This window comes from Amphibalanus amphitrite, unplaced genomic scaffold, assembly GCF_019059575.1.
Source record: "Amphibalanus amphitrite isolate SeventyFive unplaced genomic scaffold, NRLGWU_Aamphi_draft 001042F_arrow, whole genome shotgun sequence".
Classification (NCBI taxonomy): Eukaryota; Metazoa; Arthropoda; class Thecostraca; order Balanomorpha; family Balanidae; genus Amphibalanus; species Amphibalanus amphitrite.
The window spans coordinates 174,095-199,146 of NW_024882536.1; the positions used below are offsets into that span (position 1 = coordinate 174,095).

The window sequence follows — 25,052 nt, forward strand, 5'->3', positions numbered from 1 at the left end:
GCTGCTGCTGCTGCTGCTGGTTTTGTTGCTGCAGCTGCTGCTGCTGCTGCTGGTGTTGTTGCTGCTGCTGTTGCTGCTGCTGCTGCTGGTGTAGGTGTTGTTGCTGTTGCAGCTGCTGCTGGTGGTGATGTTGCTGCTGGTGTTGTTGCTGCTGCTGCTGCTGCTGCTGTTGCTGCGAGGGAGGCTGTCCGGACCGCATTGCTGGGTGCAGCTGTTGACCCATCTGGCCGTGCCGCTGATACTGGTCTGGCTGCTGGTGTTGGTGCGGCGGTGCCGGCGGCCGCTGCTGCTGGTGCCGCTGAGGGTGTCCCTGCTGCCCAGGCTGCTGCGGCTGCTGGTGGTGGTGCGGTGCCGACATTCTGTGCGGGTATGGCGCTGGGTAGCCCGGCCGGCCCGGCTGCGGCAGTGCAGAGCCGGGCGGCCGGCCCGGCTGCGGACACTGACCCGGTCCCGCCGGCGGCGGCGGACCAAACCGGGGCGCCGGCTCGGCAGACATCGGGCCACCGTAGGCCGGCCGGCCCGGTGCGTTCGGCTGCTTCTCCTGGCGCGGCAGGTCGGACCTTGCCGCGGGGTGGCCCGGCGGGTGGTCCGGCCTCGTCGACGGGTGGCCCGGGGGCTGGTCCGGCCTGGTCGCCGGATAGCTCTGAGCCTGGTCCGGCCTGGACGTCGCCGGGTGGCCCGGAGGATGGTCGGGACGAGAGGCCGCTGGGCGCTCCTGCCGAGGCTGCTCGGGCCGCTGCGGAGCACCGCCGTAGAACTGCTGAGGAGCCGGGCTGGCCCGCGGCGGCGGCTGCTGCGGCGAGGGGCTGATCCGTATCGGCACTCCGCCCGGCGGCTGGTACGCCGTCGGACTGGCTCGCGGTGAAAAGTTGAGCGGTGCCGCGGCGGCCGTGGTCGCGTCACTGGACGGTACGCCGAACGGCCGGGCCGGCGGCGCGGCGCGTGGCGACTCGGGCGGCGCCGGCCGCGGGCTGGGACCGCCGGCGGTCGCCGTCTCCAGCGGACCGTTGTGGCCGCCGGCCGCCGGCTCAGGCGTGCGTGCCGGCGACGGAGCGGCGCGCCGCGGGCCGGCCGCCGCCTCGGCCGCCGCCGCGGGGGACGCCGGCGGCCGCCAGGGCTGAGCGCCGGTCGGTGGCCGCCACTCGGACGCCGGTGACCGGAAGCCGTCCGAGCGGCACTGGGGCGGCGCCGCGGCCGCCTGCGAGGCCGGACGGGACGCCGGCGGACTGTTGAGCGTGTCGAGCGGGGCGCGCGCCGGCGGCGGCACAGACTCGGGCCGCGGCTCGCGCTGCTGCCGCGCCACGCTCTGGCTGGGCAGGGTCGGCATCACGCTGCGCGGCCGCTCCTCGGCGCCGCGGCGCACGCTCAGGTCCAGCACCTCGGTGGACAGCCGTTTGCGGGGCTGTCCGGTGTCGGCCGGCGGCGGCGGCGGCGCGGCGCTGCCCGGCCGCAGGTCCAGCAACTGTCCGTCCCCCGAACTGTTGCGGCGCCCCGCCGTCTCCGCGGCCCACGGCGCCGGCGGCGGCTGCTTGGCCCGCGCCGCGCCGGGGTCGGGCCGCGCGGCCGGCGGCGGCTGGTGGTTGCCCACGGCCTGTGGCTGCGACATGGACGGCCACCGGTAGCCATGCCGGCCGGCGGCGGTGGAGCCGGGCCGCATCGGCGCCGGCGCGGCGTCCGACACAGCCAGCCCTGCCCCGGAGTAGGCGGCGCCCGGCGCCGAGCCGTGGTTGTAGACGAGTCTCTGCTGGTCCCTGGGCGCCGGGGACGGGTAGGTCGACTGGAGGCTGGCGGCGGGCTGGTAGGTCGACTGGAGGGTGGCGGCGGGCTGGTAGGCCGACTGAGCGGCCGGCTGCGCCGCTGGCCGCGGGTCGCCGCTCCGGGACGCGGCTGCCGTTGACGGCTGCTGTCGGCCGTAGTAGTCCAGCAGGTCGCCGAGGTGCCCGCCGCCGGCCTGCGGGGCCGCCGCCGGGTGAGCGGCGTACAGACCGTCGGCGGCCGGCCACGGGGCGCGCTGTCCCGTCTGGAGCGGGCCGCCGGTCGGGCCGCGCGGCTCCAGCGGCGAGCGCTGCCGCAGAGCTGACTGCAGGGCGGCGCGCGACTGGCTCAGTGTGGGCAGCTGCGGCCGGCCGCCCTCCAGCACCTTCACCACGTGCTCGGCGCGCGCGCCGCCGTCCGCCGCCGGCGGCCGGCCGAGCTGCTGCTGCTGCTGCTGCTGCTGGCCGCCGGCCGTCACCGGCGACCGCGTCTGCTGCTGGTAGAAGCCCTGCGCGGCGTGCCGGGCACCGGCCGGCGCCGCAGAGTGGCCCAGCATGCTCCACACGCTGTCCGGGCCGGCGGTGCTGTAGCGCGCCGCGGCCGCCGGGTCGGCAGACAGTCCGGCGTAGGGCGCGTACGAGCCGGCCGCCGCCGAGGACACGGCGCGCTCGGGCCGCTCCGGGCCGCGCTGGTAGGCGGGCGGCCAGCCGGCGGCGGCGGCGGCGGCGGCCCGCTCGCCGCCGTCTGACGTGCCACGCGTGATGCTGCCGGAGCCGACGCCGGGGAACAGCTGGTACGGCCAGCCGGCGGCGCCGGCCGCCGGCGAGTCGGCGCTCGACGTCGGCACGCCCTGGAAAAACTGGCGCGTGCCGCGCAGGATGTTGGAGAACTGGTGGTCCATCTTGGGTCACCGCGCCGCCACCATAGAGTGCTGTGCCGGGCGTCAATTATAAGATACGGGCGCTAAGTGACGACCCAAGCGTCATCCTGCCAACGAGAGGTGGACAAGAGTCAATAGACATCACATGGCCCTGAAACTCGGGTTCTGCCTTCATTAATCTGTGGAGTTAATTCAGAAAGGGAAATAAACACTCTAAGTGAGCTGCCGATGTGCCATATCAAAAACGCCTAGGGTTTTAGTCTTAGGCTGTGAGGCACTGTTTCACAGCCCAAGTTTTTCCAACGGAGGCCGCTGCTCCCTTTGGCACTTTCAACATTTTTTTTTTTCAAGAAAAAGTAAGGCATAATAAGACAATGCCCTGAACTATTTCATATAAAATTATTTTTTATTTCTAGCACGGTAAGACCGTATCAAAAATACTAAACATATATCTACAGTTGCATATTTAAAATCACAATAAATCATCTTGGCTATGTTCGGTGAGACTGTGCCTCACTTGATTCTCCTATACAAAAGCATTAGGCCACCAAATTGGCAACTATTATGTAGCATGGTAAGCACCCAAGGTGGCAGCATTGCTATGCCGAGGCATGGAAGCTATATGGCCTAAGCCATGAATGAAATAAAGGAAGCAACCCAATAAAAGCTTTTTTACCCAAAAGCTGGTGAGGCACTGCCTCGAGTTCCTTAATGGAAGAACCGCCGCTGCAGACATGAAACACGGCGATCATTATTACGATATCGAAAGAAAATGACTCAGGGTTAGTGTTCTGAAAAAAAATATATGTCAGTTGTGGAAACAATAAAATCGAGGTCAGGGTAAGGTCAGGTCAGGCCAGGTAACGGAAGGCTACTTCTGCTATGTGGGTATGCGACACAATGTGATTCAGATGTTTTTCTTAGCGCCAGATCCGATGGTCATGGTTATATCTCTCTCAAGCTTACTGGCCCAAAGACTCACGAGAATGTTCACATTTTCAATTTCATGTCATAAAATGGGTGTCCCAAAAGACCTGCGTCGTCCTTTTCTCCACGATTTGCGCCTCTGCCGTTGTTATAATCGCGGTGTCGATGAGCTTCTTTTTGAATGGATATACAGCACTGTTTCCCATTCAGATTCCTCGCGAATGTTGCAATGGCACATGACTGACCTTGCTTACCGCGACTGTCGGCTGGCCCCGGGTCAGTCGCACATGACATGCAGGTCACCAAACGGGTCACACGCGGCCAGAGAAAAGGCGCTCACGCGCTATTTGATTGCTGAACATGGTTGTGACTTAGAACGTCTTAAAGTTAAGAGAAGAGTCGTCTTAGAACTACGCAGAGGTCAGACTGGTTCCGTTAAACGGTCGATTTCGGCGAAAATTTAACATCAACTGCCATGTATTGAAACAGCCAAAGTCCAAACATCCTATGAAGTTCATGATATGGGACGAAATGAGAGCACATGGTCTTACCAGGTTTTTCGTAGCATCCCTACAGCAGATGATGCCCCGAATCGATATTCAGGCCTGACATGGTTTCCAAAAGGGTCTCAGGTCAAAGGTCACTTGGTCAGGATTATGATATTCCTGGAGATGTAAACTTGATTTTTTAGGGCAATGAAAACATTGTCGCGATTCGTCGCTTTTATTATTCGTGAAAAAAAAATCCGTTAGCCCCCCCCCCCCCCTAAGTACGAGGGTTGGCCTTTGCCCTGGGAAGGGCGTTTAGGCATGAATGATGGGGTAATGTTTGTCACAGGGCAGAGGAGCCCATTGTTTTGGTGACTCTGACTCTGGCTAAAAAAAAAACGCTTTTGGCTCAGAATTCCACTCCAGCTCCGACTCTAAGTCCTTATCATGACAATAAAGTTGATGTTGGAGACCTTTTACCTCACCTGAAATAATCCCTTGCGCGTTCCAGGGACTTACATTGCAAATAGTTACACCTCATAAATAGCATACAGAACTTAGAGCAGATCAGCCCCAGCAGCCGTACCTACGCCTTTTTGCTGAAAACCCTCAAGTAAAACGTAAGTATGACCTAAGCTCGGAAAAATAGTTTTGGAGAGGTCAAAGAGCATAATATTTTCAAGCAAACAATCATAGAGCATAACGTTGCGCTATGCAATGTTGACTCCGACTCCAGAGTCGGAGACTGTACAATACAATACAATACAATACAATACAATACAATACAATACGGATGGCGAAAAAAGAGTCGGAGACTGTGATATTTTGGCGACTCCGAATTCAACTCCTCGCAAAACTATAGACTCCGATTCCACCGTCCTGGTTGTCCACTGTTTCCAGGTTTTCAACGTGTGAATTTTGATCCCTGGTCCTCTACCCGTTTCATACGGCGGTTTCATTTGAATTCGCCATGATGGGCCGGGGGGCGAGATTTTATCGCACACTGTAAAATCTTAAAATCTTAAAGAAAAAATAAGAGAGGAAAAAGCGAAAAATATATTCCCTCCAACAGAAAGTACCTACCTACTACGAAAGGAGACCCCATCGTCGCTCAGGTTCATGCTGACGTCAATGGAGGTAAAAAAGTTAAAATTTTCAATCAAATTTTCCCGATTGACCCTTTTCACCAATCAGAGCATAGCTCGTGAACCAGAAGTGCTACAACGTCGCAGAAAAGTGAAATCGATGGCTCTTCCAAAGCTGCTTCACCAGCGTGCCTTCATATTTGACCTCAGGTCAGTAGTTTGAGGCTCAGACGTCTGAAACTTTCAAAATAGGCCGCCTTTGCACATTGCAGACGTTTTTTTCTGCAATAACTTTAGAACCAGTAAAACGCCTTTTGGGGCGACTAACGGAGCGACCGAGAGGGGGCGAGCCTTGCACGTGCGAAATTTCGAAGGGTACTTCAAACTGACTTGTGCACGGCATCCTACTAACTGGTCCCTAACCGTGTATCAAATTTGAGCGCCATCGGTCCAGCCGTTCTCGAGATCTGGAATCGACCCCTGCACGTGCTGACGTGCAGCAGCACCCCAACTGTGGCACATGGAAATGCATCGCCTAGTGGGTGCCTACCTACCTACCAACTTTCAGTGCAATCGGCCCAGTAGTTACAGATATGTTGCAATTGTTACACAAAACTGACACCTCTTCGTTTTGCACGTGGCACGTGCATAAGGGGTCACCCACATGTATCCAAAATAGTCAAATACTTGGTAGAAGGAATGAAGCGGACGGCCATGACATAATGAGTCGTTCCGGTCTGGTCGGAAAGGCTGAAAAATCATACTTTTACATAAAATGATAAAATTAAATGTCAATGAGAAACGACACCTGTAAGTAACTTACTTTTACCGGCATCGTGGCCCTCTCGTCAAAATGCAGCGAATGAACTATAATTTGACCTTAAGAGGTCAACTTGAAAATTTGACCTCAGGTAATGACCAGAAAAGGTCATGTTGCATATCAGTCGATCCCTATCGTCGAGCTGAACTCATCTAAGGCATTTTATCAATCTGGCATGCGTCTATCAAAATTTATTCGCCAAAAACTGTTAGACACCATTTGTGACCTGACATGACCTCAGGGGCATAAAATGGGTCATGGGTGCCATTTTCATGTTCAGTGCGCAAAATTTACTTGTAATAGAGTGTTTGAGAGTGTTCAGAATGACGTTTGTCCAAAAGAGACGTCTTTCAATTTTCTCCGGACTCCGGTTGACTTGTAATGGAGAGGTCGCAAAATTGATCTGACCTTAGGTCACCGATATCGAAATTCCAAGACATACATTTTGTACATACTGTTGCTCTTAGCAATCGTTGCAAGTTTCAAAGCGATCGGTCTTTCGGTGTTGCTATGACAAACATTGAAACATTTTATGAGGTCAGGTTACTTCAAGTGACCTGGTGACCTGACCTTGAATGACCTTGGTCTGAAATTTTCACAACATGTGCAGAAAAGATGTATGATAAGGTGTGCCAAAAACGGCGCTGCCGTTTTTAAGACCTTCGCGAAAAAATACAGGGGGTGTTCAAACACCCCCTCCAAGACACAAGTCCACCAATAAGGGTTAAGTACCCGTAAGGTACCTAGGTGTAAAGGTTAGGTCAGGTAAAGTAAGGCAAGCTGCAATGTTTTTCTTATAGCATATTTGTGAAATTATGAAGTTTTTTTTTGTAAATAAAAAACAAAACCATCAAGTTGTATTATTACTGGTGTGTTATTTGGTATTGTTGATGCTTTTCTCAGTACCTACAAAACAATCAAACCTAGCCTAACATTATACCTACTTACCACCTACCAAGCACCTACCTTGCAGTCACACCAAGCAAGGTACCTACCTTAATGAAAGATAAGCCAGGGTAGGGTAGCTGGTAGGTTAACCAGGAGTTGCTAAAGTGGTTCTGGTTAGGTTTGTAATTCTGCTGATAAAATCTTAACATTCATAATTCCTTCCAAGCATACTACCTCGCTCAAAAAGATAAGCTTTTCAATACTTGGTTTGAGGCCTGGGGGCTTGTTAATCTTTGACAAAGCCACCTGTCCAAACCACCTGTGTTGCAAGCATATCAGTTAAGGCATAAATGGCATCAAAAATTTCCATTAATTCTCCACAAAAATATCTGATCCCCTTTTGTGACTTCCCTGCTACCTACCCATACTATTTGATTTTTCATGCAGCTGCACATTTTAAACAAACAACACTGGCCAGAACACCTTGCAAAGGTTGCTCAGAGCCCAGAGGTCATGTATGTCCCTAATATTCATTAAGAATTACATTTTGATTCAGAATTAGTTCACTTAGAATTAAGTCTACAATAAAAACATCTCACCAGTCACCATTCACCTAACTATAAGTTAAGGTGATTGGTGACAAATAACAAGAACATGCCTATTCACACTGATCAGCTTTGAGTCAGTACGCAGACACCAAAATATTAATGTAGATTCATGACCTTTCCAAAACATGAGCATGAGCTGAATCTTTGGGACATCTTAGCTTCAGGCTACACCAGCAGTTGGTGGTATATGTTCACAGTATATGTGAGGATGGTGTCCAAGTGGTAGGTTATTGGTTGGTAGGATGTTGGTTGGTAGGTTGACAGTTGGTAGGTTTTAGGTTGGAAGGTTGAATGGATGTAGGTTGTTGGTAAAGTTAGGTCAGGTTAGATTATGTTTTTTATCTACTTGGACTTCATCTTCACATTTACAGTTGACTCCTCCGATTATTGGTTTGACCTGAATTTATGGGTATAAGTAAGCCTGGTGTACCAGGAAGATGCCAGATCTGCCGTATAAAGGCAAAACCCATTATGTTCGGTTGACCTCTGAGTTGACCTGAGGGAATGGACTCTGACCCAACATTTTCACCTTTGTACGGCAGAGATTGGGAGGACTGAACTAGTAGGTAGCGTTGTAGGTAGTCATTGCAGGTTTGTAGGGTAGGTTGTAGGTAAGGTTAGGTCAGGTTAGGTAAGGTTTGTATATGTCTCCGTTGTGTCGTTTCAATCTGGCATCTTCCTGGGACGCCAGGCTTACTAATACCGATTAAGTTTCATCAAGTTTAAGTCCTAAGCAGATTTCATGGATAATTTTTTTCATATTTTTACATTATTTGACATCCTGAATCCAAAAATGATACTTATATGTCTGGCAAATAAAAGACAAAACATAATCAAACCTGACCTAACCTTACCTGCTTACTTATAACCTACCAACCTACAACCTACAAACCTACAACCTAACAACCTAAAACCTACAAACCTACCTACCTTCAACCTAAAACCTACTAACCTACAACCTAAAATGTTTGCTGTTACATATTCGTATCAACAGCGCCACAATTGTAATTAGGACCTTATTTATGACATATACCAAGTTTCTGCCCTTCATGATTCATAAACTACCTACAAGCAACATCTTTTATATTACTTTCATTGTACATATATAATTATGCCATCACTGAGTATCTTTACATTCATCACTAACAGAAGATCACACAGCTAAAAATTCATAATCCTCAGCCTTTCCTTGCGATGATGATGAATCACGATGACAAATCACTTTTTAGCAATGTTCCAAAAATATTTTTTTCAGTTGGGTGCCAGAGGAAAAAGATCCTCACCCAAAAAGGGATGAAAGTGAAATTGCAGGTTAGGTGGGCCCATAAAAGGTGGAAAAAGGATCAAAAGCATGAATTTATATACAGGAGCAATAGATTGTGGGATGGAAAAGGTCATTCTCGCAAATGCTTTGTCTCTGTAAAATGAGTTAAAAAAGCTATCAAAAGTGGGAGTGAGAGTGGAAAACAATTCTCCTTTGGATGTCGTTTACCACCCAGAGTTACAAAGTTTGGGACACTGGTTTTTAAAGGGATATCATAGGTACCAAGTAGCACCAACCTTGGCCTGGCAGCAGTGGCGGATCCAGCTCAGAGCTTTTTATGGGGGGGGGGGCAAACCATAACAATTTATCGATTCTTTCCATGCCTCGTCCATAGGCGTTATGTTATAATTATGCCGTTTGGGAGGGGCAAATGCCCATTTTGCCCCCCCCCCCGCTGGATCCGCCACTGGCTGGCAGTGTAGCGCCAGCAATGCATTGACTGAGATGAACATAAAAACGCGGACGAAAACCCTGAAGAAATTGAAAAACAGTAACTAATGGGATTGCATGCCAGTGTAGCATAGATTTAAAGGGCTCTCTCTATCGCCTGGATAAAAATAGGCCCCGCCCATCCCAATCAGCTGCTGCATGACGAGTTGATGACGACAACCACTACTTACCAGCAACCAATCTAGGGATAGCGTACGTGACAGTAATGGTGCAGCGGTTGCAAAATATTGCATTGTTATTCAAACGGTTTTTGCTTTTAGGGCCTTGTTAGATGAGGATGAGGTTAGATTAGATGAGGTGTTGATGAAGGCAGGTATTTTTTTTAAATTTTGACAATTTTTTGCCCTTGTTTTACTTAATAGCTGAACCCGGGACCACCTGAAGTCTAAACCTTATTTTATATAACATGTCAATGCTGATACTGTCTTGAAATGTGAAATTTAGACAATAGTAATAGGAATAATGAATAGCAATTTCACCAACAACATTTTAATCTCTAGGAAGTGCAATTAAAATTAAAATCACTGTCTGCCACACTGCTCCATCCTGGTCATGCAACCAACGTTCATGGGTGGAGTTTCACGGCAGAGCACGCACTGCAGTGCTCAGCACTGCAGTGCGCTGCGTGTGTCAGAGCATTGGGTTTCCATGGCAGTGTCAACAAACTTCACTGTGACGCTAAGCTATGACAGCATCCCAGAACGCTGCACGCTGCGGTACCAGCACCAGCAGCATGCTAGCAGTATTTGAACTCAAACCTCTGTTCTTGGTACGGTTCTTCAGAACCTCTCACTCTGTTCCAAACGCGATTGATCATAAACTAAGAGATCACATGCAACGTCATTTGAGTGATGCTATGGTATGCCGTAGCTACCAGTGCACACAGTGTCTGGATGGTGAAACAGGGCCATTATTAATCACATTTGCTTTGCTTTGTTTCAGCAGAAACCTGTCTGCACATGGGAGGAGCGCAACAAAAGCCCATCAAGTTCATGCATGGCAGTGGATCTCAACAGGAGAAAACCAGAAAGAACATGGATGCTTGTAGATTGCAGTTGTACACTGCTGTTATCACCTGATGTGCGTGGCTGGCATTGCTCCTGGCAAGAACCACCTGCAAGTGATGAGATGGTGCCTCAGTTGTTAAGTGTGCTGCAGTGTGAGAGGTGCCCTGATCTCTACTTTGTGATGGGTTTCCATTGGAGGTTCAACTGAGAAGTGAGAACTGACTGTGACCATGCTTGAGCATGCCAGTGGAGCTTTACATGCTTAGGGCAGCTTTTGAACAGATGCTGACCATGGCATGTCCCATCCAGTTATCACGTGCACAGAATGGTGGGGGGAGGGCAACTCTGGGCTCTTGAGTCAGCCCTACTGCACAGGGGGTACAGATGGCCGCTTACGTTTGGTGTGTCCTGCACTGCATTATCAAGCCCAGTCTGCGCCACAGGCAATGGGTCGGGCTGCACTATATTAAAGGCAGACTATCTTGCAAAGGAGGCTGGCATCCTCTCCCATAATGACACACCAATTGGCAATCATCGCTGCAATGATCACGAGGGTGTCCGCTTATCTAACATGGTGAGGTGGAGAGCCAGTTCAAGCTGGCCTGAGGGATGGTTTTACTTCATCTGAGGCCCCCTTTCCCCGCCTGCCAGGTCCGGTCAAACGACCGCTTCACAGTGAACGACTTGCAGTGGATGCCGTCCCACAGCGCAACGAGCTCGCCGACCAGAGGCGGCGGCCAAGAGGCGGCCGCGCTCCCCCAGTCGACGGTCCCGGTGGACGTCGGCAACGCCCACCGCGCGACCATCAGATCGGCTCGCGACAGCGCCGTCGCCGACTGACCGCATGACTGGTATCTGTTCTTGATGTGGGACCGACTGCCACCGCCGGTCGCGGAAGGGCATCGCTCATCGGCCATCGACGTCCGCCAGCTTCGCGTGGGTCACTGTTCGGGCTGCCACCAATACACCGAATCGGATGGAACCCTGTCGGCGAATGCCGGCGGTGCCCCGACATCGACTGCGCGGCGGCCAGTGCATCGCGTGCCGGGAGGAGGCTGGCACCCCCGATCGGTCATTGGTCAGTGGTCACAAACCGTGTCCCAGCTCATGACTGCATCCAGCGCAGCTCTGTGAGATGTTCTGCAGCTGCTGCAGTCTGCCGCGTGTGTTGAAAGAAGAATGAACATGAGAAAACCTCAAAACTTTATGCCTATTCGTAATTGACCAGTATTGGAATAAGTTTGGATTTTGAGAATTTGTGTCCCTGTGCTTGTGCCTGTGTGGAAAGGCATGCTTTACGGTGTACCATCTCAATGTCAAATCCCGGCTGCGCTGTGCGGATTTGTGCGGCTGCTGACAGGCCACCTGGGTGCCAACGTATGTGCGAATCCGCGAATACGTTGTGTTTCGTCAGTCAGTATCGTTCTGAAAATATTGACTGCAATAGGCTATATAGCGTATGACGGTTCAGCCCAGCAGTAATAACTGACCATTGATTGGGCGAATTTTGTTTGGTGGTTCGCTAATACATAACCTAAAGAGTGTTTTGCCGGAATCGTTTAGTAGCAGAACTGACCGGAATATCAGTAGAATGCAACGGTTTGAATCGTTAATTTGTTGAAACGATTGTTCTCTGAGACCACTGTGTAACTTTTGACCTGAGAATCACCAATTATAACGACAATGGGGAAGCAGTAGGCACTGTAGAGTGTAGGCAACACTATACAGTTGGCACACTTACGGAAGCACACGACTTACGCAGTGGACATCTGCATCATGCATGTTAAGGTGTACTGGGAAGAGTGAGAAATTAGTCAGAATATAACTGACTAAGGAAAATAGGCGATATTTCCTATTGAGCTGGGGCGGAGAGGGGGAGGGGACGTGTGGTCAGCTATGCCAATAATTCATTCTCTTTATGCAGTTGTGTAAAAGGGCGTCCGTTTTTGGGTGAGACCTTCCCCATCGGCCATTTCCAAGTTAAATCGTGGTGGAGAGTCTGGAGACCTCAGCCTCGGTAGTCGGTACCCTGCGCGCTGCGCCACCTTGCGAAACATAAAGCAGCAGTCCTGACATCTACAGGCGTGACTTTTCATGAAAGCGCGGATGTGTTCGCGCTTATGCGAAGAAAATTCTTCCGAGTATGGTTGATAATGAGATTGATTGTTGTCATTTATTTATTAATTCATTGGCAAAAGTACCCTAATAAATCGGTAAAGTAGCTTGAACTGTATCGTATTTCCTTGGAAAAAAATGACGAACTCATCCTAAGACATCCAGATTATTGGATGCGTTCGTCAGTTGTAAGTAGTTCAAGTTTTTGGGAAAATTTGCTTGTGGAAAATCATAATATTTCAAAGATATGCCTTTTTTCGAATAATTTATGCATTTATCTGCATTGAAAAATGATTGTAAAGCAAAAGTGCAAAAGATTATTGTCAACTTATTTTCTCAAATCACGATTTACGAACGCACAAAACTCCAGCTTTTAATTTAGTGCGTGTGCGAATTGCAGTCAAGAAAAAATATTTAAACTGTCTATATTCCTCTTAAAACAATGAAGGTTGAATGAGGAAAACACTGTTTTGAACAATTGTATATTTATTTTTCTTAATTAAGCAAAAGTACAAAATTTTCAACTATTATTACATTTGCTCTCACAAAACCCATCACTTTTTAGCATGACGTCATGTCAGCCAAATTTACTAGCGCCATCTCTGGACCTGGAGAGCATCTTTCGAAACCTCCAGACGATAGAGAGAGCCATTTAAAGGAAATAGTTCACTTTCACGAAATTATTTTTTTTTGCAACGATTTATTATTTTTTATGTTCAAAATAATCAGCAAAGAAAATAAAACCTTTTGATAACAAAAGATTTTTTTTCTATATTTTGATATAGGAAGAACTTTTCAGTTTCTGTAAGGCACACGCGATCCAGTATGAAAAGAGCATGGGTCCCGAAAATTCTTCAGAAACAGAGAAATTATCGCAGCCACCGACATTTGGGCGATCTGCTCGATCTGATAATGTTCCCCTGAATGTCCTAATTGATCAGTACGAGAATTTCTCTAGAGTTCTCGTAGATAATTTCTCTAGTTTCTGAAGAATTTTCGGGACCCATGCTCTTTTCATACTGGATGGAAATATATGCAAGGCACACATCCTCAACGCAAGACACCTTTTTCGGGACGAGAAATAGAATATCTTTGCCTAGGGTGATCGTTGGGCTGTAAAAGCTCCTGATTTATGCTCGTCTCAGCCCAAGCTACGGAACTGCTATTCCAGTTCAAAACCCATGTTAAAAAGTGAACTATTTCCTTTAAAGCATGGTGACAAGGGACAACTTCTGCAAGCCAAATGCGGTGCGCACCACACCTCATCGTCCACGAGCTCCTGGAAGACTCACCGAGCTTATAAACGCAGTCAAACGAAACGTAACAGCAATTCAAACCTTATCATCAAGAAAATTGCGAACGATTGAAGCTCTAACACTGCACCCATTTTCAGCAATCCATTTCCATTCTATCTCTTGCACAGCAATAACAAGAATCACCATTTTCGAGTAACTGTGATGGACAACAGTACTTACCTTTGTTTATCCGTTGTTTGAGTACTTACTTCTTTTGTGCTGTTTTTGGTAAAAGTCTTTAAAACATTGATATTTCCTCACAAATATGTCATAAAAAATAGTAATAACATTAAATATACCTAAAGAGGCACATTTACATAAAAAATAACACAAGTACTCTAACTTGTTTCGAAGGACCATTGACCTCGCTTCCAGCTCTAGCTTTCGTGATATAGAGATGGCATATAGAAAGGTAATTTTGGAATAAAGCCTCAGCTGTTCAGTTTCCGAGCCCTTATCGAATGTTTATGCTTTTTCTAATTTCAATAAACCTAACAATAATATTGAAGATCACGTATTTGAAAATTCTGCTGTCTTCCAAAAAACGACAAACAGCATCATAGATAACAGCATACTTGGACATTCTCAGCACTAGAGCCGCCACTTTTTAATTGAGTCACTCGTGTGCGTAGGAAAGTGGTTCGGAAGTTAGCGTACAGGTCTCGCGGGTTTTAAGGGTACCTACTAGTAGGTCAGGGTTACTTTTACAGGGGGCATTCCACGATAGATCGTACCATTTTTTCCAATTTGACATCCTCATCTCTCGGAATTTGACGAGAATTGGTCTCAGGGGCAGGGGCCAGGGGCTCTGAATCCACCTGTGACAATTTAGACGCGTTTACATAGGGTTTGTTGCAAGCTTGTATCTCCGTCCGTGATGTTGCAAAAGATGCCAATGGTGCTGAACAATTTACAAAATGATCCCCTCTAAATATTTGAAGACCACTGCATCGAAATTATCGCCAAATTAATGAGCTAGAGCCTCGTCAAATATGCTATGTAAACCGGGTTAATTTCAGGCTTATTAGATCAGTATTTTTTGAGTTATGGTGTATAACATTTTTTGGATCTTGCTTTGCAGCGCTAAGTTTAGCGGGCTGTAACTCTAAGACGGATTATTCAAATGCCAAACATTATATAACATTGAACTTGCAACCCAGTAAACATGCCGACGTCGGCCCAACGTCGGTTCAACCTCGGCCCGACATCGGCTGGACGTCGGATATGCCCGCATGTTCCGACATCCAGCCGAAGTCCAGCCGACGTCGAGCCGACGTCGGGCCGAGGTTGTTTGCCGAGGTTGACGAGATCGTTTGTCGTTGGACCGACGGGGCCGACGTCGGCATGTTTATTGGGACAACGCGCCAAAAATATCAACCAGCGGCGGGATTCGAGCACCCCAGTCGCCAACGTCGGCATGTTTACTGGGACAACACGCCAGAAGCATCAGCCGGCGATGGGATTCGAACCCCGTGTCATTTGAACGCGAGGTAAGTGCGCTAACCACTACACCACGCAGGCATATATCGAACTTAGTTTGTTTTGTTGTGTTATGCCCTTTCGGTCTGACAAGACCATTTCAGAGCCGGAAGGATGATAGGATGGAGACATTGGTCTTCTTGGCGAGCACCCTGGGTCCAGTTAATATAGAGTCCCTGGTCCCATTGCTGTTACGTGACACTTATTGGAAAGAGCGACCCCACAATGGATTCATATAGCCACTCTTACACACCTGCACCAACGTTTCCCAAAGTGTCCCTTTGATAAGTGGCACTTTGGCAAAGTGACACTTGCCGACTGGCCTTTCTATATGAACTGGGCCCGGCCCTGGTGAGTTGCCGGGGCTGAGCCTGACCAAAGGATAGGCCGAGCAGCCCCCAAGCACTCACCGCACCCGGCTACGGGCGAGCTCGGCTTACGGGCAATCCCAAATGGGATAAAGTTTCCCGTCCAGTCCGGATCAGGGGGTTGCGGCGTGGAGGAAGATTTGAGTTTCCTGAGGATATTTTGAATACAGAAGCTCTTTATGAAACATGAAACATGTATTTTATATTATTTTAACGGTCAAAACAGCGGCCGATGTCGGTCCGACGTCGCCCCGACGTCGGCCCGACGTCGGCTGGACCTCAGCAATTGATCTCGGTCCGACGTCGGCCCGACGTCGGCTGGACCTCAGCAATTGATCTCGGTCCGACGTCGGCCCGACGTCGGCTGGACCTCGGCTGGACGATGCGGGCATATCCGACATCCAGCCGACGTCGTGCCGAGGTTGGATCGACGTCGGGCCGACGTCAGCATGCCGATGCTGATGCCGAGTTGCCGACGTCACCCCGACGTCGGCCGATGTCGGGCCGACGTCGGCATGTTTACTGGGAATGAAACAGAGATTAACCCGCGCCCCACTGGGGTCTGCGTATAACACGCCCTACTGGGGGGGGGGGGGGCTATTCATAGCCCCCCCTCCTAACTCCGAAACTACTGGGCCGATCGTCAAAATTCAAACGGCGTCTGATAGCCCCGGAGAAACTGTCGAGCGAAACCTAATTTCATTGACCTCGAGGTCACCGATGACGTCACAGGTCAGGTCAAAATAAAAATTATTAGCATTTTGCTTGTTCACGTTTTGGGCTCTGGCCGCCGTCTTACAAGGCAGATCAGGCTCATTTTTGGATCACACACTCGTGAACAGATGCTCTAGATACCCCGAGGGTACCAAACTTATACTTTGATTTTCAGGTCAAGGTCAGGTCATCACAGGTCACGAAAATATTATATCATGCGTCGGTCACGTGACACATGTTTTATGGTCCATTTAGTCCAGAGATTTCGAATGTGATGTCGTCTGTGTCATTCGAGGTCATTTTGAGTCGAATTTAGCTTAGGTCAGGTCACTTTCAGGTCAAAAAAGGTCAAATTTTGAAGTTAACATTTTTCAACAAAAAAGGTGTCTATTGGATGCAGTTTGAGCTCAGAAACACGATGGTGCTATTTATATTGGCGTACGATGTCAAATACGTGCTGAAAAATTGATTTGAAAAATTAATAATTGTGAATTTTTTGCAATAATGCGTAAAACTTGGCCATTTTTGAAGATATTTAGCTAAAACTTGCTAGAGTTAGTCATGATAATGCGTTCTATCACATATATTCCGGTTTTTTCGAAAAGTCAAAAACTTTTTGAAAAAAATGTAAAAATATAAATTTTGGATTTTATTATATCAAATTTTCAAAATTTTCAAAATTTCGAAAATCCGACATAGCAGTTTGATAGCGCAGTCTATTCTGAGTCCTCTCATGCAAAGAAATTGGATCTAGCTTAAAAACTGAGCTCTTGGGAGCGATTGCTGTGGTTCAATGTTTTGCGTCGAAATCGGCCGAACATGACGTCACTCTGACGTCATTTCCGGCCGACCTATGGCAGCTACGAACATAAAATTTTGACACAAGGTGTCAAATTGATGCAGCCGAAGGTACTGAAAGTTTGGCGTCGATACGTCAAGCGGTTTGGAAGTTATTGCAGAAAAACGGGAGGGGGGCTATAAATAGCCCCCCCCCAGTGGGGCGCGGGTTAATATGTATTTTTGACATTTCGAAAAATACGCTATTTTTGATATATGACATATCGAGTTTTCTTTCATTTGTATTTTTGGACTTTGGGACCAAATTTTTTTGAATTTTTATTTCTTTAAAAAAATATTTGGCTCATTGTTAAGAAGTAGGTGCAAAAAATTAGGAAGGTGTTCTTTCGATAAATGTATTTATTTTACGTCACGATAACGGTTTCGAAAAGTGATTTCGGGAGGGGAGCTTACAAATGGCGTGGTAAAGCTGCCTACCCAGCTAACAGGAAACGTTAGTGCAACGTTGTCACAACGTCGTGTTTCGGTAAGTTGCGAAATTACGTTTTAATTACGTTCTAGCAACGTTCTGAACGTTGTGAAGCCATGGTTTGGTCCTAAAGTTGTGGTAAAGCGTTGTGACAACGTTTTATTGGTACGTTGCAGCAACCGCGCACTTGTAACATTATATTTTGATAATGCATGGTGACATATATGGCCATATAATGCATTTCCTTTGACTTCCAATGCGCATTTTCAGTTTTCATCGTTAAATTTGACATGTTTTAACACTAGGACTGTTCACGCTGTCAGCTGGTGGTCGCCAACACGTTGTTAAAACGGTTTTTCACAACCTTGACATTATAGGTACTGAATAATTAGCGGTGTTTTTACAAGTAAATTCTGATACCTCTCTCTCTCTCTCTCTCTCTCTCTCTCTCTCTCTCTCTCTCTCTCTCTCTCTCTCTCTCTCTCTCTCTCTCTCTCTCTCTCTCTCTCTCTCTCTCTCTCTCTCTCTCTCTCTCTCTCTCTCTCTCTCTCTCTCTCTCTCTCTCTCTCCCTCTCTCTCTCTCTCTCTCTCTCTCTCTCTCTCTCTCTCTCTCTCATATATATATATATATATATATATATATATATATATATATATATATATATATATATATATATATATATATATAGTTAAAAGGCGGGTGGGTATCAATTTGATCGGTGACTCCGGTTAGCCAGTCTTTGCCGTATAGCGCTCCGGAGTTAGTATGGTTTCGGACCGCCAAGTCCGGCACAAATCCGGCTCCCTGCCACCCAAACAATATGCCCGGTTACATAGCATTTTTGTCGGGGCTGTTGCTCACTTCTTCTGCGATAATTTTAATGTCGTACTTTTCGTACATTTAGATGAGATCATTGTGTAAATTGCAAAGCGTCATTGGCATGTTTTGCAACATCACAGGCGGAGCTAGAGGCTTGCAACTATCCCTATCCCTATGTAAACGCGGCTGTTATCCGCGGCTGCCAGCGAGCCACGCCGGCAGCCAGTGTCGAGCGGAGGCGGCCGCCCTGACCTCGCCGGAGGGGCCGTGACGTCAGTGTCACCGGCCGGCGCGGCGTTCAGAGCCAGCCGGCCGAGCCGCAGTCTGCGCGGCCCGAGCAAGCAGTGAGGACCGGCGGCGGGCGCGGCTGAGGTAGCTGGAAGATGAAAGATAGCGCCAGTTGTCTGCGCTTGATGTGATTGTTTTGTTTTGACTGGTAAGTCAAAGTACCATTTACGAGTAGCATTTGCAAGATTGTGCCTTGTAATATCGTGCGGTCTAGGCTATAGTTCATTGTAGCTCTAGCCTCTAATGTGTTGACATGTTTGATCTAGCCTGTCGCACTGTTACGGGAAGTGGTGAAGGTATTTTTGTGATTTTTTTCATGAATTGAATATGTCTGATTTTCCCTCATGTCTTCCCGCAGACGTCCTGCAACTCGTCAGCGCGCTTTGTGGCAGGCCTACTGTCGGCAAGGCGGTAGCGAAGTGGTTGTCCGGAAGCTGCGACCGGAACGGGGGGCGTGCAGACCGTCTGGCCAGGCACTGCCAGCTGCCGAGGGACATCGAGGCCGCAAATGAGCCGGTGCCTAACGGTCCGCCGAGTGATCCTCCCAGCGAGGGTTAGTGAAAAAGTGAACTTCCACCAGTTCTGGCGTGCTAGAGGCTAGCGCTAGAGCCGGTAGAACCCAATTCCGTCCCACGCAGCCATGGGGGCGCCCCTGGGCCCCATGCCCCATCACCGATGCCGCCGCTGTCGTTTTTTTTTTTTTTTGTAAATTCACCTGTGTGATGTATTGAAATATACACTTCTTACATGCCTTTTTTACAAGTCTAGAGAACGGGAAGAGAGCGCCGGAAACACATTCTGAGTACGTTGCGAACACGTTGAGAGGACGATGCGAAAATGTTTAGGACGTTAAACGTTTACTCAGGGTCGCAGGGACGGCAATACGAAGTAGCGTCTAGCGACAACGTGGTGCGCACGTGATAAAAACGTTCAGAAACGTCGCAGAGACGTTGCCAAAGCGTTCTATACTCCTTGTAGTCACGTTGTAGAAACGTGGTGACAACGTTCCAGAAGCACTGTTGGCACGTTACAGAAAACATTTCATAACGTTGGCGGGACGTTGTGAGAACGGTTTTGGGACGTCACGGTCACGTTACCGAAACGTTGTGATGATATTCAAATGCATGGTCGGATGACGTTGTCACGCCGTTGTCTGGAGTCTACAAAATTACGTTGTCACAACGATAAATCGGAACGTTGTGGTAACCATTTGACAACGTTTAAACGACGTTGTAACAACGGCAAATTGTTAGCTGGGTATGTGACATCACGGGTTACCTACTGAAAATTCAATTGAAGTCTGAGTCATCTGAAAAAAGAAAAGAGGGTTCATCCAATCCTCTTTTCTATAAGCGGGAGAGTGAAAAGGGCTGTTTGGTTCTGGCATCATGAGATCAGGTCGGTCACGTGACATCACTGTCAATGTCAATGGGGAAATATAAAAACTGTTATTTTGGCGCCGATAATGATCTAAAACTATCTCACGTACAGTCTGTCTTAAAAGTACCGCGCAAAGTGGCGGTGGATCCATCAAGCCTGACCGAGAAAGGGCCTGTTTTAATTTAAAAGTCACCGACCAATTGACCTAGGGAATGGATAAGGATGTCAGTTGCTTCAGTGACCCAAATTTAGCAGGCCCTTGCTCAGTCAGGCTCGATGGATCCACCGTCACTTTGCGCGGTACTTTTAAGACAGACTGTACATGGTATCGTGATTTCATGCACTCCTTGCAAAGTCCAATGCTTCACTTTTGCATTGTTAGCCTTGCGTGACGTCATTTATGACATCACTAGGGTCGTACGAGTTTTTCCTCAATAACTCCCGATCAAATTGAGCTAGAGAGTCGGAAAAGCCACAAATGGACTCGGAAATACCTTCCGAATCGAATTATGCCATATGATACCCTTTTCCCAGCTTCGTGACCTGAGGGGCTCTGACTTGACCTTGACCCGAAGTCAACTCCTTAACCCGCGCCCTGGTGGAGTCTGTTTATAACGCGACCTGATGGGGGGGGGGCTATTTTTTGTCCCCCCTCGTATCTCCGAAATTACTGGACGGATCCGCAAAATTCAAACGGCGTTCGAAAGGCCTGTCAAATTTGTCGAAGGAAACCAAATTTCATTGACCTCGAGGTCACCGATGACGTCACAGGTCAGGTCAAAGATGAAATGTTTCACCGTTCACGGGTCTTCTAGGGAATGCGCTATAACACCGAGGAAAACGCATTTTGTCGAGAATCAGCGATAGGGCGTTAGTTGCCTAGTAGATATGTTGCTATTAGAGGTCACTGACAATACCAGGTCAGGTCACAGGTCAGGTCACCAAGGGTCACAGGTCAGGTCACATGAGCCCAACTTTACTAAGGTTGTGTGATGCATGTTTTATGGCCAATTTTTCATTTCCAACTCAATGGTGTTGGTTATAAGACTATCAGGTACGGCTTAGGTCATTTTCTGGTGAAGTTCAGGTCAAGGTCAGGTCAAGGTCAGGCCAAAAAAGGTCAAATTTTAAAGTTGATAGTTTTGCAAAAAATGGGTATTGATTCGATGCAGCTCGTCACGGGGAGTCTAATGGAGGTCTTTGTTTTGTGCTACGGGGTCTAGAATCGCTAAAAATTGAGTTTGAAAATTTGACGTCATCAATTTTGAACAGTTTTTTCGCTATAACTTCGCCAAAAAAAGAGGTATCAATCTCAAATTTGGTATGTGGATGGAAGGCGGTAAGGACTATCACATATATTCCGGTTTTTGCGAAATTCAAAAACCTTTTTGGATTTTTCGATAATTATATCCAAAAAATTATTTTCTGATTTTTGGGGGTCAAAATCCAAACATTTCAAAAATCCGAGATAGCAGTTTTGTAGCCCTGTCAATTTTACAGCTTTTATGTTTTACCATTTTTCTGTATTTGCAAAGCTATAGGCCTGACAGCTCTTCCCGCGAAACCCTTTTTTGGGTCGAAAACGGCAGAACATGACGTCACTCTGACGTAATTTCCGGCCAACCTATCATAGCCAAAATTTTTGATCACAATGTGTAAAATTGATGTCCGAAAGGGTACTGAAAGTTTGGTGACGATCGGAGCAGCGGTTCTGGAGATATATCGAAAAGTCTGGAGGGGGGGGGGGGCAAAAAATAGCCCCCCCACCAGGTCGCGGGTTAAGCTGACCTCGCTCTAACAAAAGTATACCATTCGACGTACCTGAGCTAGGCGAACACAATGATGCCAAAATCGCGGATATGCAGCCATTTTTTGCGAAGTTATTTACTAAAAACCGAACCCGTAACTTCAGTCACTTGACCTGACCTCAGACGCTACCGGTTAACCTGAGACCTGAAAATCGGGTACCAATCGCTGGGACTTGTAACGGCACACACGCTCATTTTTCCGCGAGGCTCTAGCTCTATTAGAAGCGAAACGGCGTGCTGGGGTCGTATCAACCCCTCCGATACCCATTTTGTTTGCGGGAAAATGAGGAACTTATAGAAAGAACACCTTTCCAATGTTTTGCATATCGATTTGCAATGACATGTAGTTTATTTTGAAAAAATAAAAATGTGAAAAATTTTGGTCCCAAAAGTCATTAGAGGCAAATGAAAAAAGATTGAGGTTTTTGTTCAACAATCAAAATTTTTCTTTGAAATTTCAAAAAAGTAATATTAATTTTTGATTCATTGCAAGCTTAGTAGGTACTGTTTACCGTTTGTTGGTTGCTTAACCCGTTCTTGAGTTATAGGCCATCAAACTCACCGTTACAAACCGAAGTTAACCCGCGCCCCAGTGTCAGTCTGGATTTTCCACGACCTGGTGTGTGGGGTGTTTGAACACCCCCCTTCTAACTCGGCTCCTGGGCCACGTAGCGACACGCGGTAAGCGGCAATCGAAAGAACGTCAAAAATAAGGACGAAAACACCTCAGTCATTTTTTTGGGTCAGGTCAAAGGTCAGGTCACCAGAGGTCACCAAAGGTAAAATGTTGACTATTTCAACATTTTGGAAACTGCCAACGGCTATCTCGGGAACCGATAGAGTTACAGCGCCGCGGAAAAGCGCATTCGATAGCCCTTTTACAGACCTTTCTGAGTAATGGTCTCAGATTTGGCCTCAGGTCAACGGTTTAGCCTCCAGAGGGCAAAAACTCCAAAAATAACCGTTTTTACGAAAATCGATTTTTCGGCGATAACTTTTTACTCAAAAGAGCCATGGTACCTATTACTTTTGCCAGCATCGTGTTCCTCTCGTCAAGACACGTCGAATGAACTATAAGTTGACCTTGAAAAGTCAAATTGAAAATTTGACCTCAGGTCAAGGTCATGACCTGACCGGAAAAGGTCATGTTGCATATCAGTCGATCCGCACCGAACACATCTAAGGCGTTTTCAGCGCTCTAGCACGCCTCTATCAGAAGTTATTAGCGAAAAACTGTTAGATTCTGTTCGTGACCTGAGATGACCTCGGGGACATAACGAGGGGTCACAGTTGCCATTTTCCGGTTCAGTGTGTCAATTTTACCTACATCTCGATGTTTGAGAGTGTCTATAATAGCGTTCGTGCAAAACAGACGCTTTTCAATTTTCTCCCATTGACTTATAATGGAGAGGCCGCAAAATTGACCTGACCTTAGGTCACCGATATCAAAATTCCGAGATATAAATTTTATAGATACTGTTACCCTCATCAATCGCTGAAAGTTTCAAAGTGATCGGTCACTCGGTGTAGCTATGGCAGACATTGAAACTTTTTATGAGGTGAGGTCACTTCAAGTGACCTGGTGACCTGACCTTGAATGATCTTGGTCTGAAATTTTCACAACATGTGTAGAATTGATGTACCTATGATAAGGTGTACCGCCGTTTTTGAGATATCTGCGAAAAACCGGACGGGGGGGGGGGTGTTCAAACACCCCCCACACTTGGGCGCGGGTTTAAAAAATGTAATGCAATATAACTCAAAAAGTTTTGATCTGAAATGTCTGATATTTTGCCAGGCGTCTTTGGGGCCTATGATTACCCCTAGTAGTGTAGACCGGGGCAAGTCGCCCCGCCGAGGTAAAACGCCTCACCGATGTTTCTCGGTACTGGCAAGGTTCTGGAGAAACATCATCTCTTCTATAAAACGTGCACTATATGATCATTATATGAGCAGACTGGAAAGAAATTGTGATGACTCTTTAGGGAGATATAGCCAAAAATGTGTTTTTGGAGTGATTTTTATGTTTTGTTGTCAGCTTATGCATCATGGCGTTCTTTTATGGTCCACATCAGGTTAACGACTTTTATGCATTTTGAATAACTTTATCTAACGCTTATAATGCCGGGTTGGTTCGTGTTAAATTATGACTTGCTGGAGTGCAAGGCGTTGTTCTCTGACCGAACTACGTGATGGAGTAAAACGCCCCAGTAGGTCGCGGGGCAAAACGTCCCATGGGGCGTTTTACCTCATGTGTTGTTCGGACTACCCACTTCCTAATGTTCGGTAGCTGGCTAACAGTAAGTTTTTTATGCATTTATATGTACTTTTCTCAGCAACTGGATGGCAAAGGAAGTATTTTGTTAACATTTCCATTGCAATAATTTATTATTTGGCCTTATGAGGCAGATGAAAAACCTGCTCATACAATAGTGCCATAGCTGAACACCTGATAGGATGGAAGGAGCTAACTTCAGTGCCGTGCTTCCCAAGGTCTAACAGACCTCTCATATAAGATTTAAGTCAACTAGCATGTTTAATCTTTAATCTAGAGTACCTATGGGGCTTCTTGCCCCAGGCCGTGGGGCGTTTTGCCCTGGAGTTGGGGCAAAATGCCCCATTTGCAGTTGCTTCACAAATCACTTCCTAGCTAGGAGTCCGATCATAAGTGAATGAATTTGAGGGGTGGAATTTAAAGTAAAATGTCCAAAGAACGCATTGAGCACAAATTTGGCTTTCCAGGTGACGTGGGACAAAAGTTATGTAGCAAAATAAATTATCTGGGGCGTCTTGCCCCAGGCTAACCTACCGATTTTCATTAGAATCTGAGGGATGAGGGTGACGGGCCTGGTAGTTGGTACGATCTATCCTAGAATGCCCCACAGGAAAAGTCGAGAGGGGGAATAAAGTTCGGGGCAAGGGCGGATCCAGGGGCATCTGAAAGGGGGCCCAATGCCATTAGGTTTTTGTTAGGATGGCGCCTGCAGAACCTTACCTACCCCCAACCCAAATCCTACTCTCTCCCCGGATTCTGGCCACTTGATATTGCTACCGGTTGCCAAAAAAAAAATTAGCTAAAAAATATGCGTAGGTACCTACTAGAGTTGCAAAATTTCCCTACCGCACTACCGGCATGCCGGTAATTTTTCACTACCGCAGGTTTTTTTTCGTGGTATCTGGCATGTCTTGCCGGTAGCATGCCGGTATTTTTGATTTTGTGCAAAAAAAAAATTATCAGCATAGGATTCAAAATTTGGACACTAAGAGGCTCTCATATTGTGTAACA

At 47.9% G+C, this 25,052-nt stretch overlaps 1 protein-coding gene across 1 annotated transcript; it reads right to left on the reverse strand.

Annotated features, from left to right (window-relative positions):
- Nucleotides 1-7: 7 nt before the first annotated feature.
- On the reverse strand, nucleotides 8-13,774 carry LOC122369498 (mucin-1-like; the record flags this gene model as incomplete). Its single annotated transcript, XM_043344290.1, has 3 exons — nucleotides 13,640-13,774; nucleotides 1,124-2,742; nucleotides 8-1,027 (listed from the first exon to the last, which is right to left on the reverse strand). Coding segments are annotated over exons 2-3 (2,553 nt in total), but the record flags the coding sequence as incomplete, so codon positions are not given.
- Nucleotides 13,775-25,052: the final 11,278 nt, after the last annotated feature.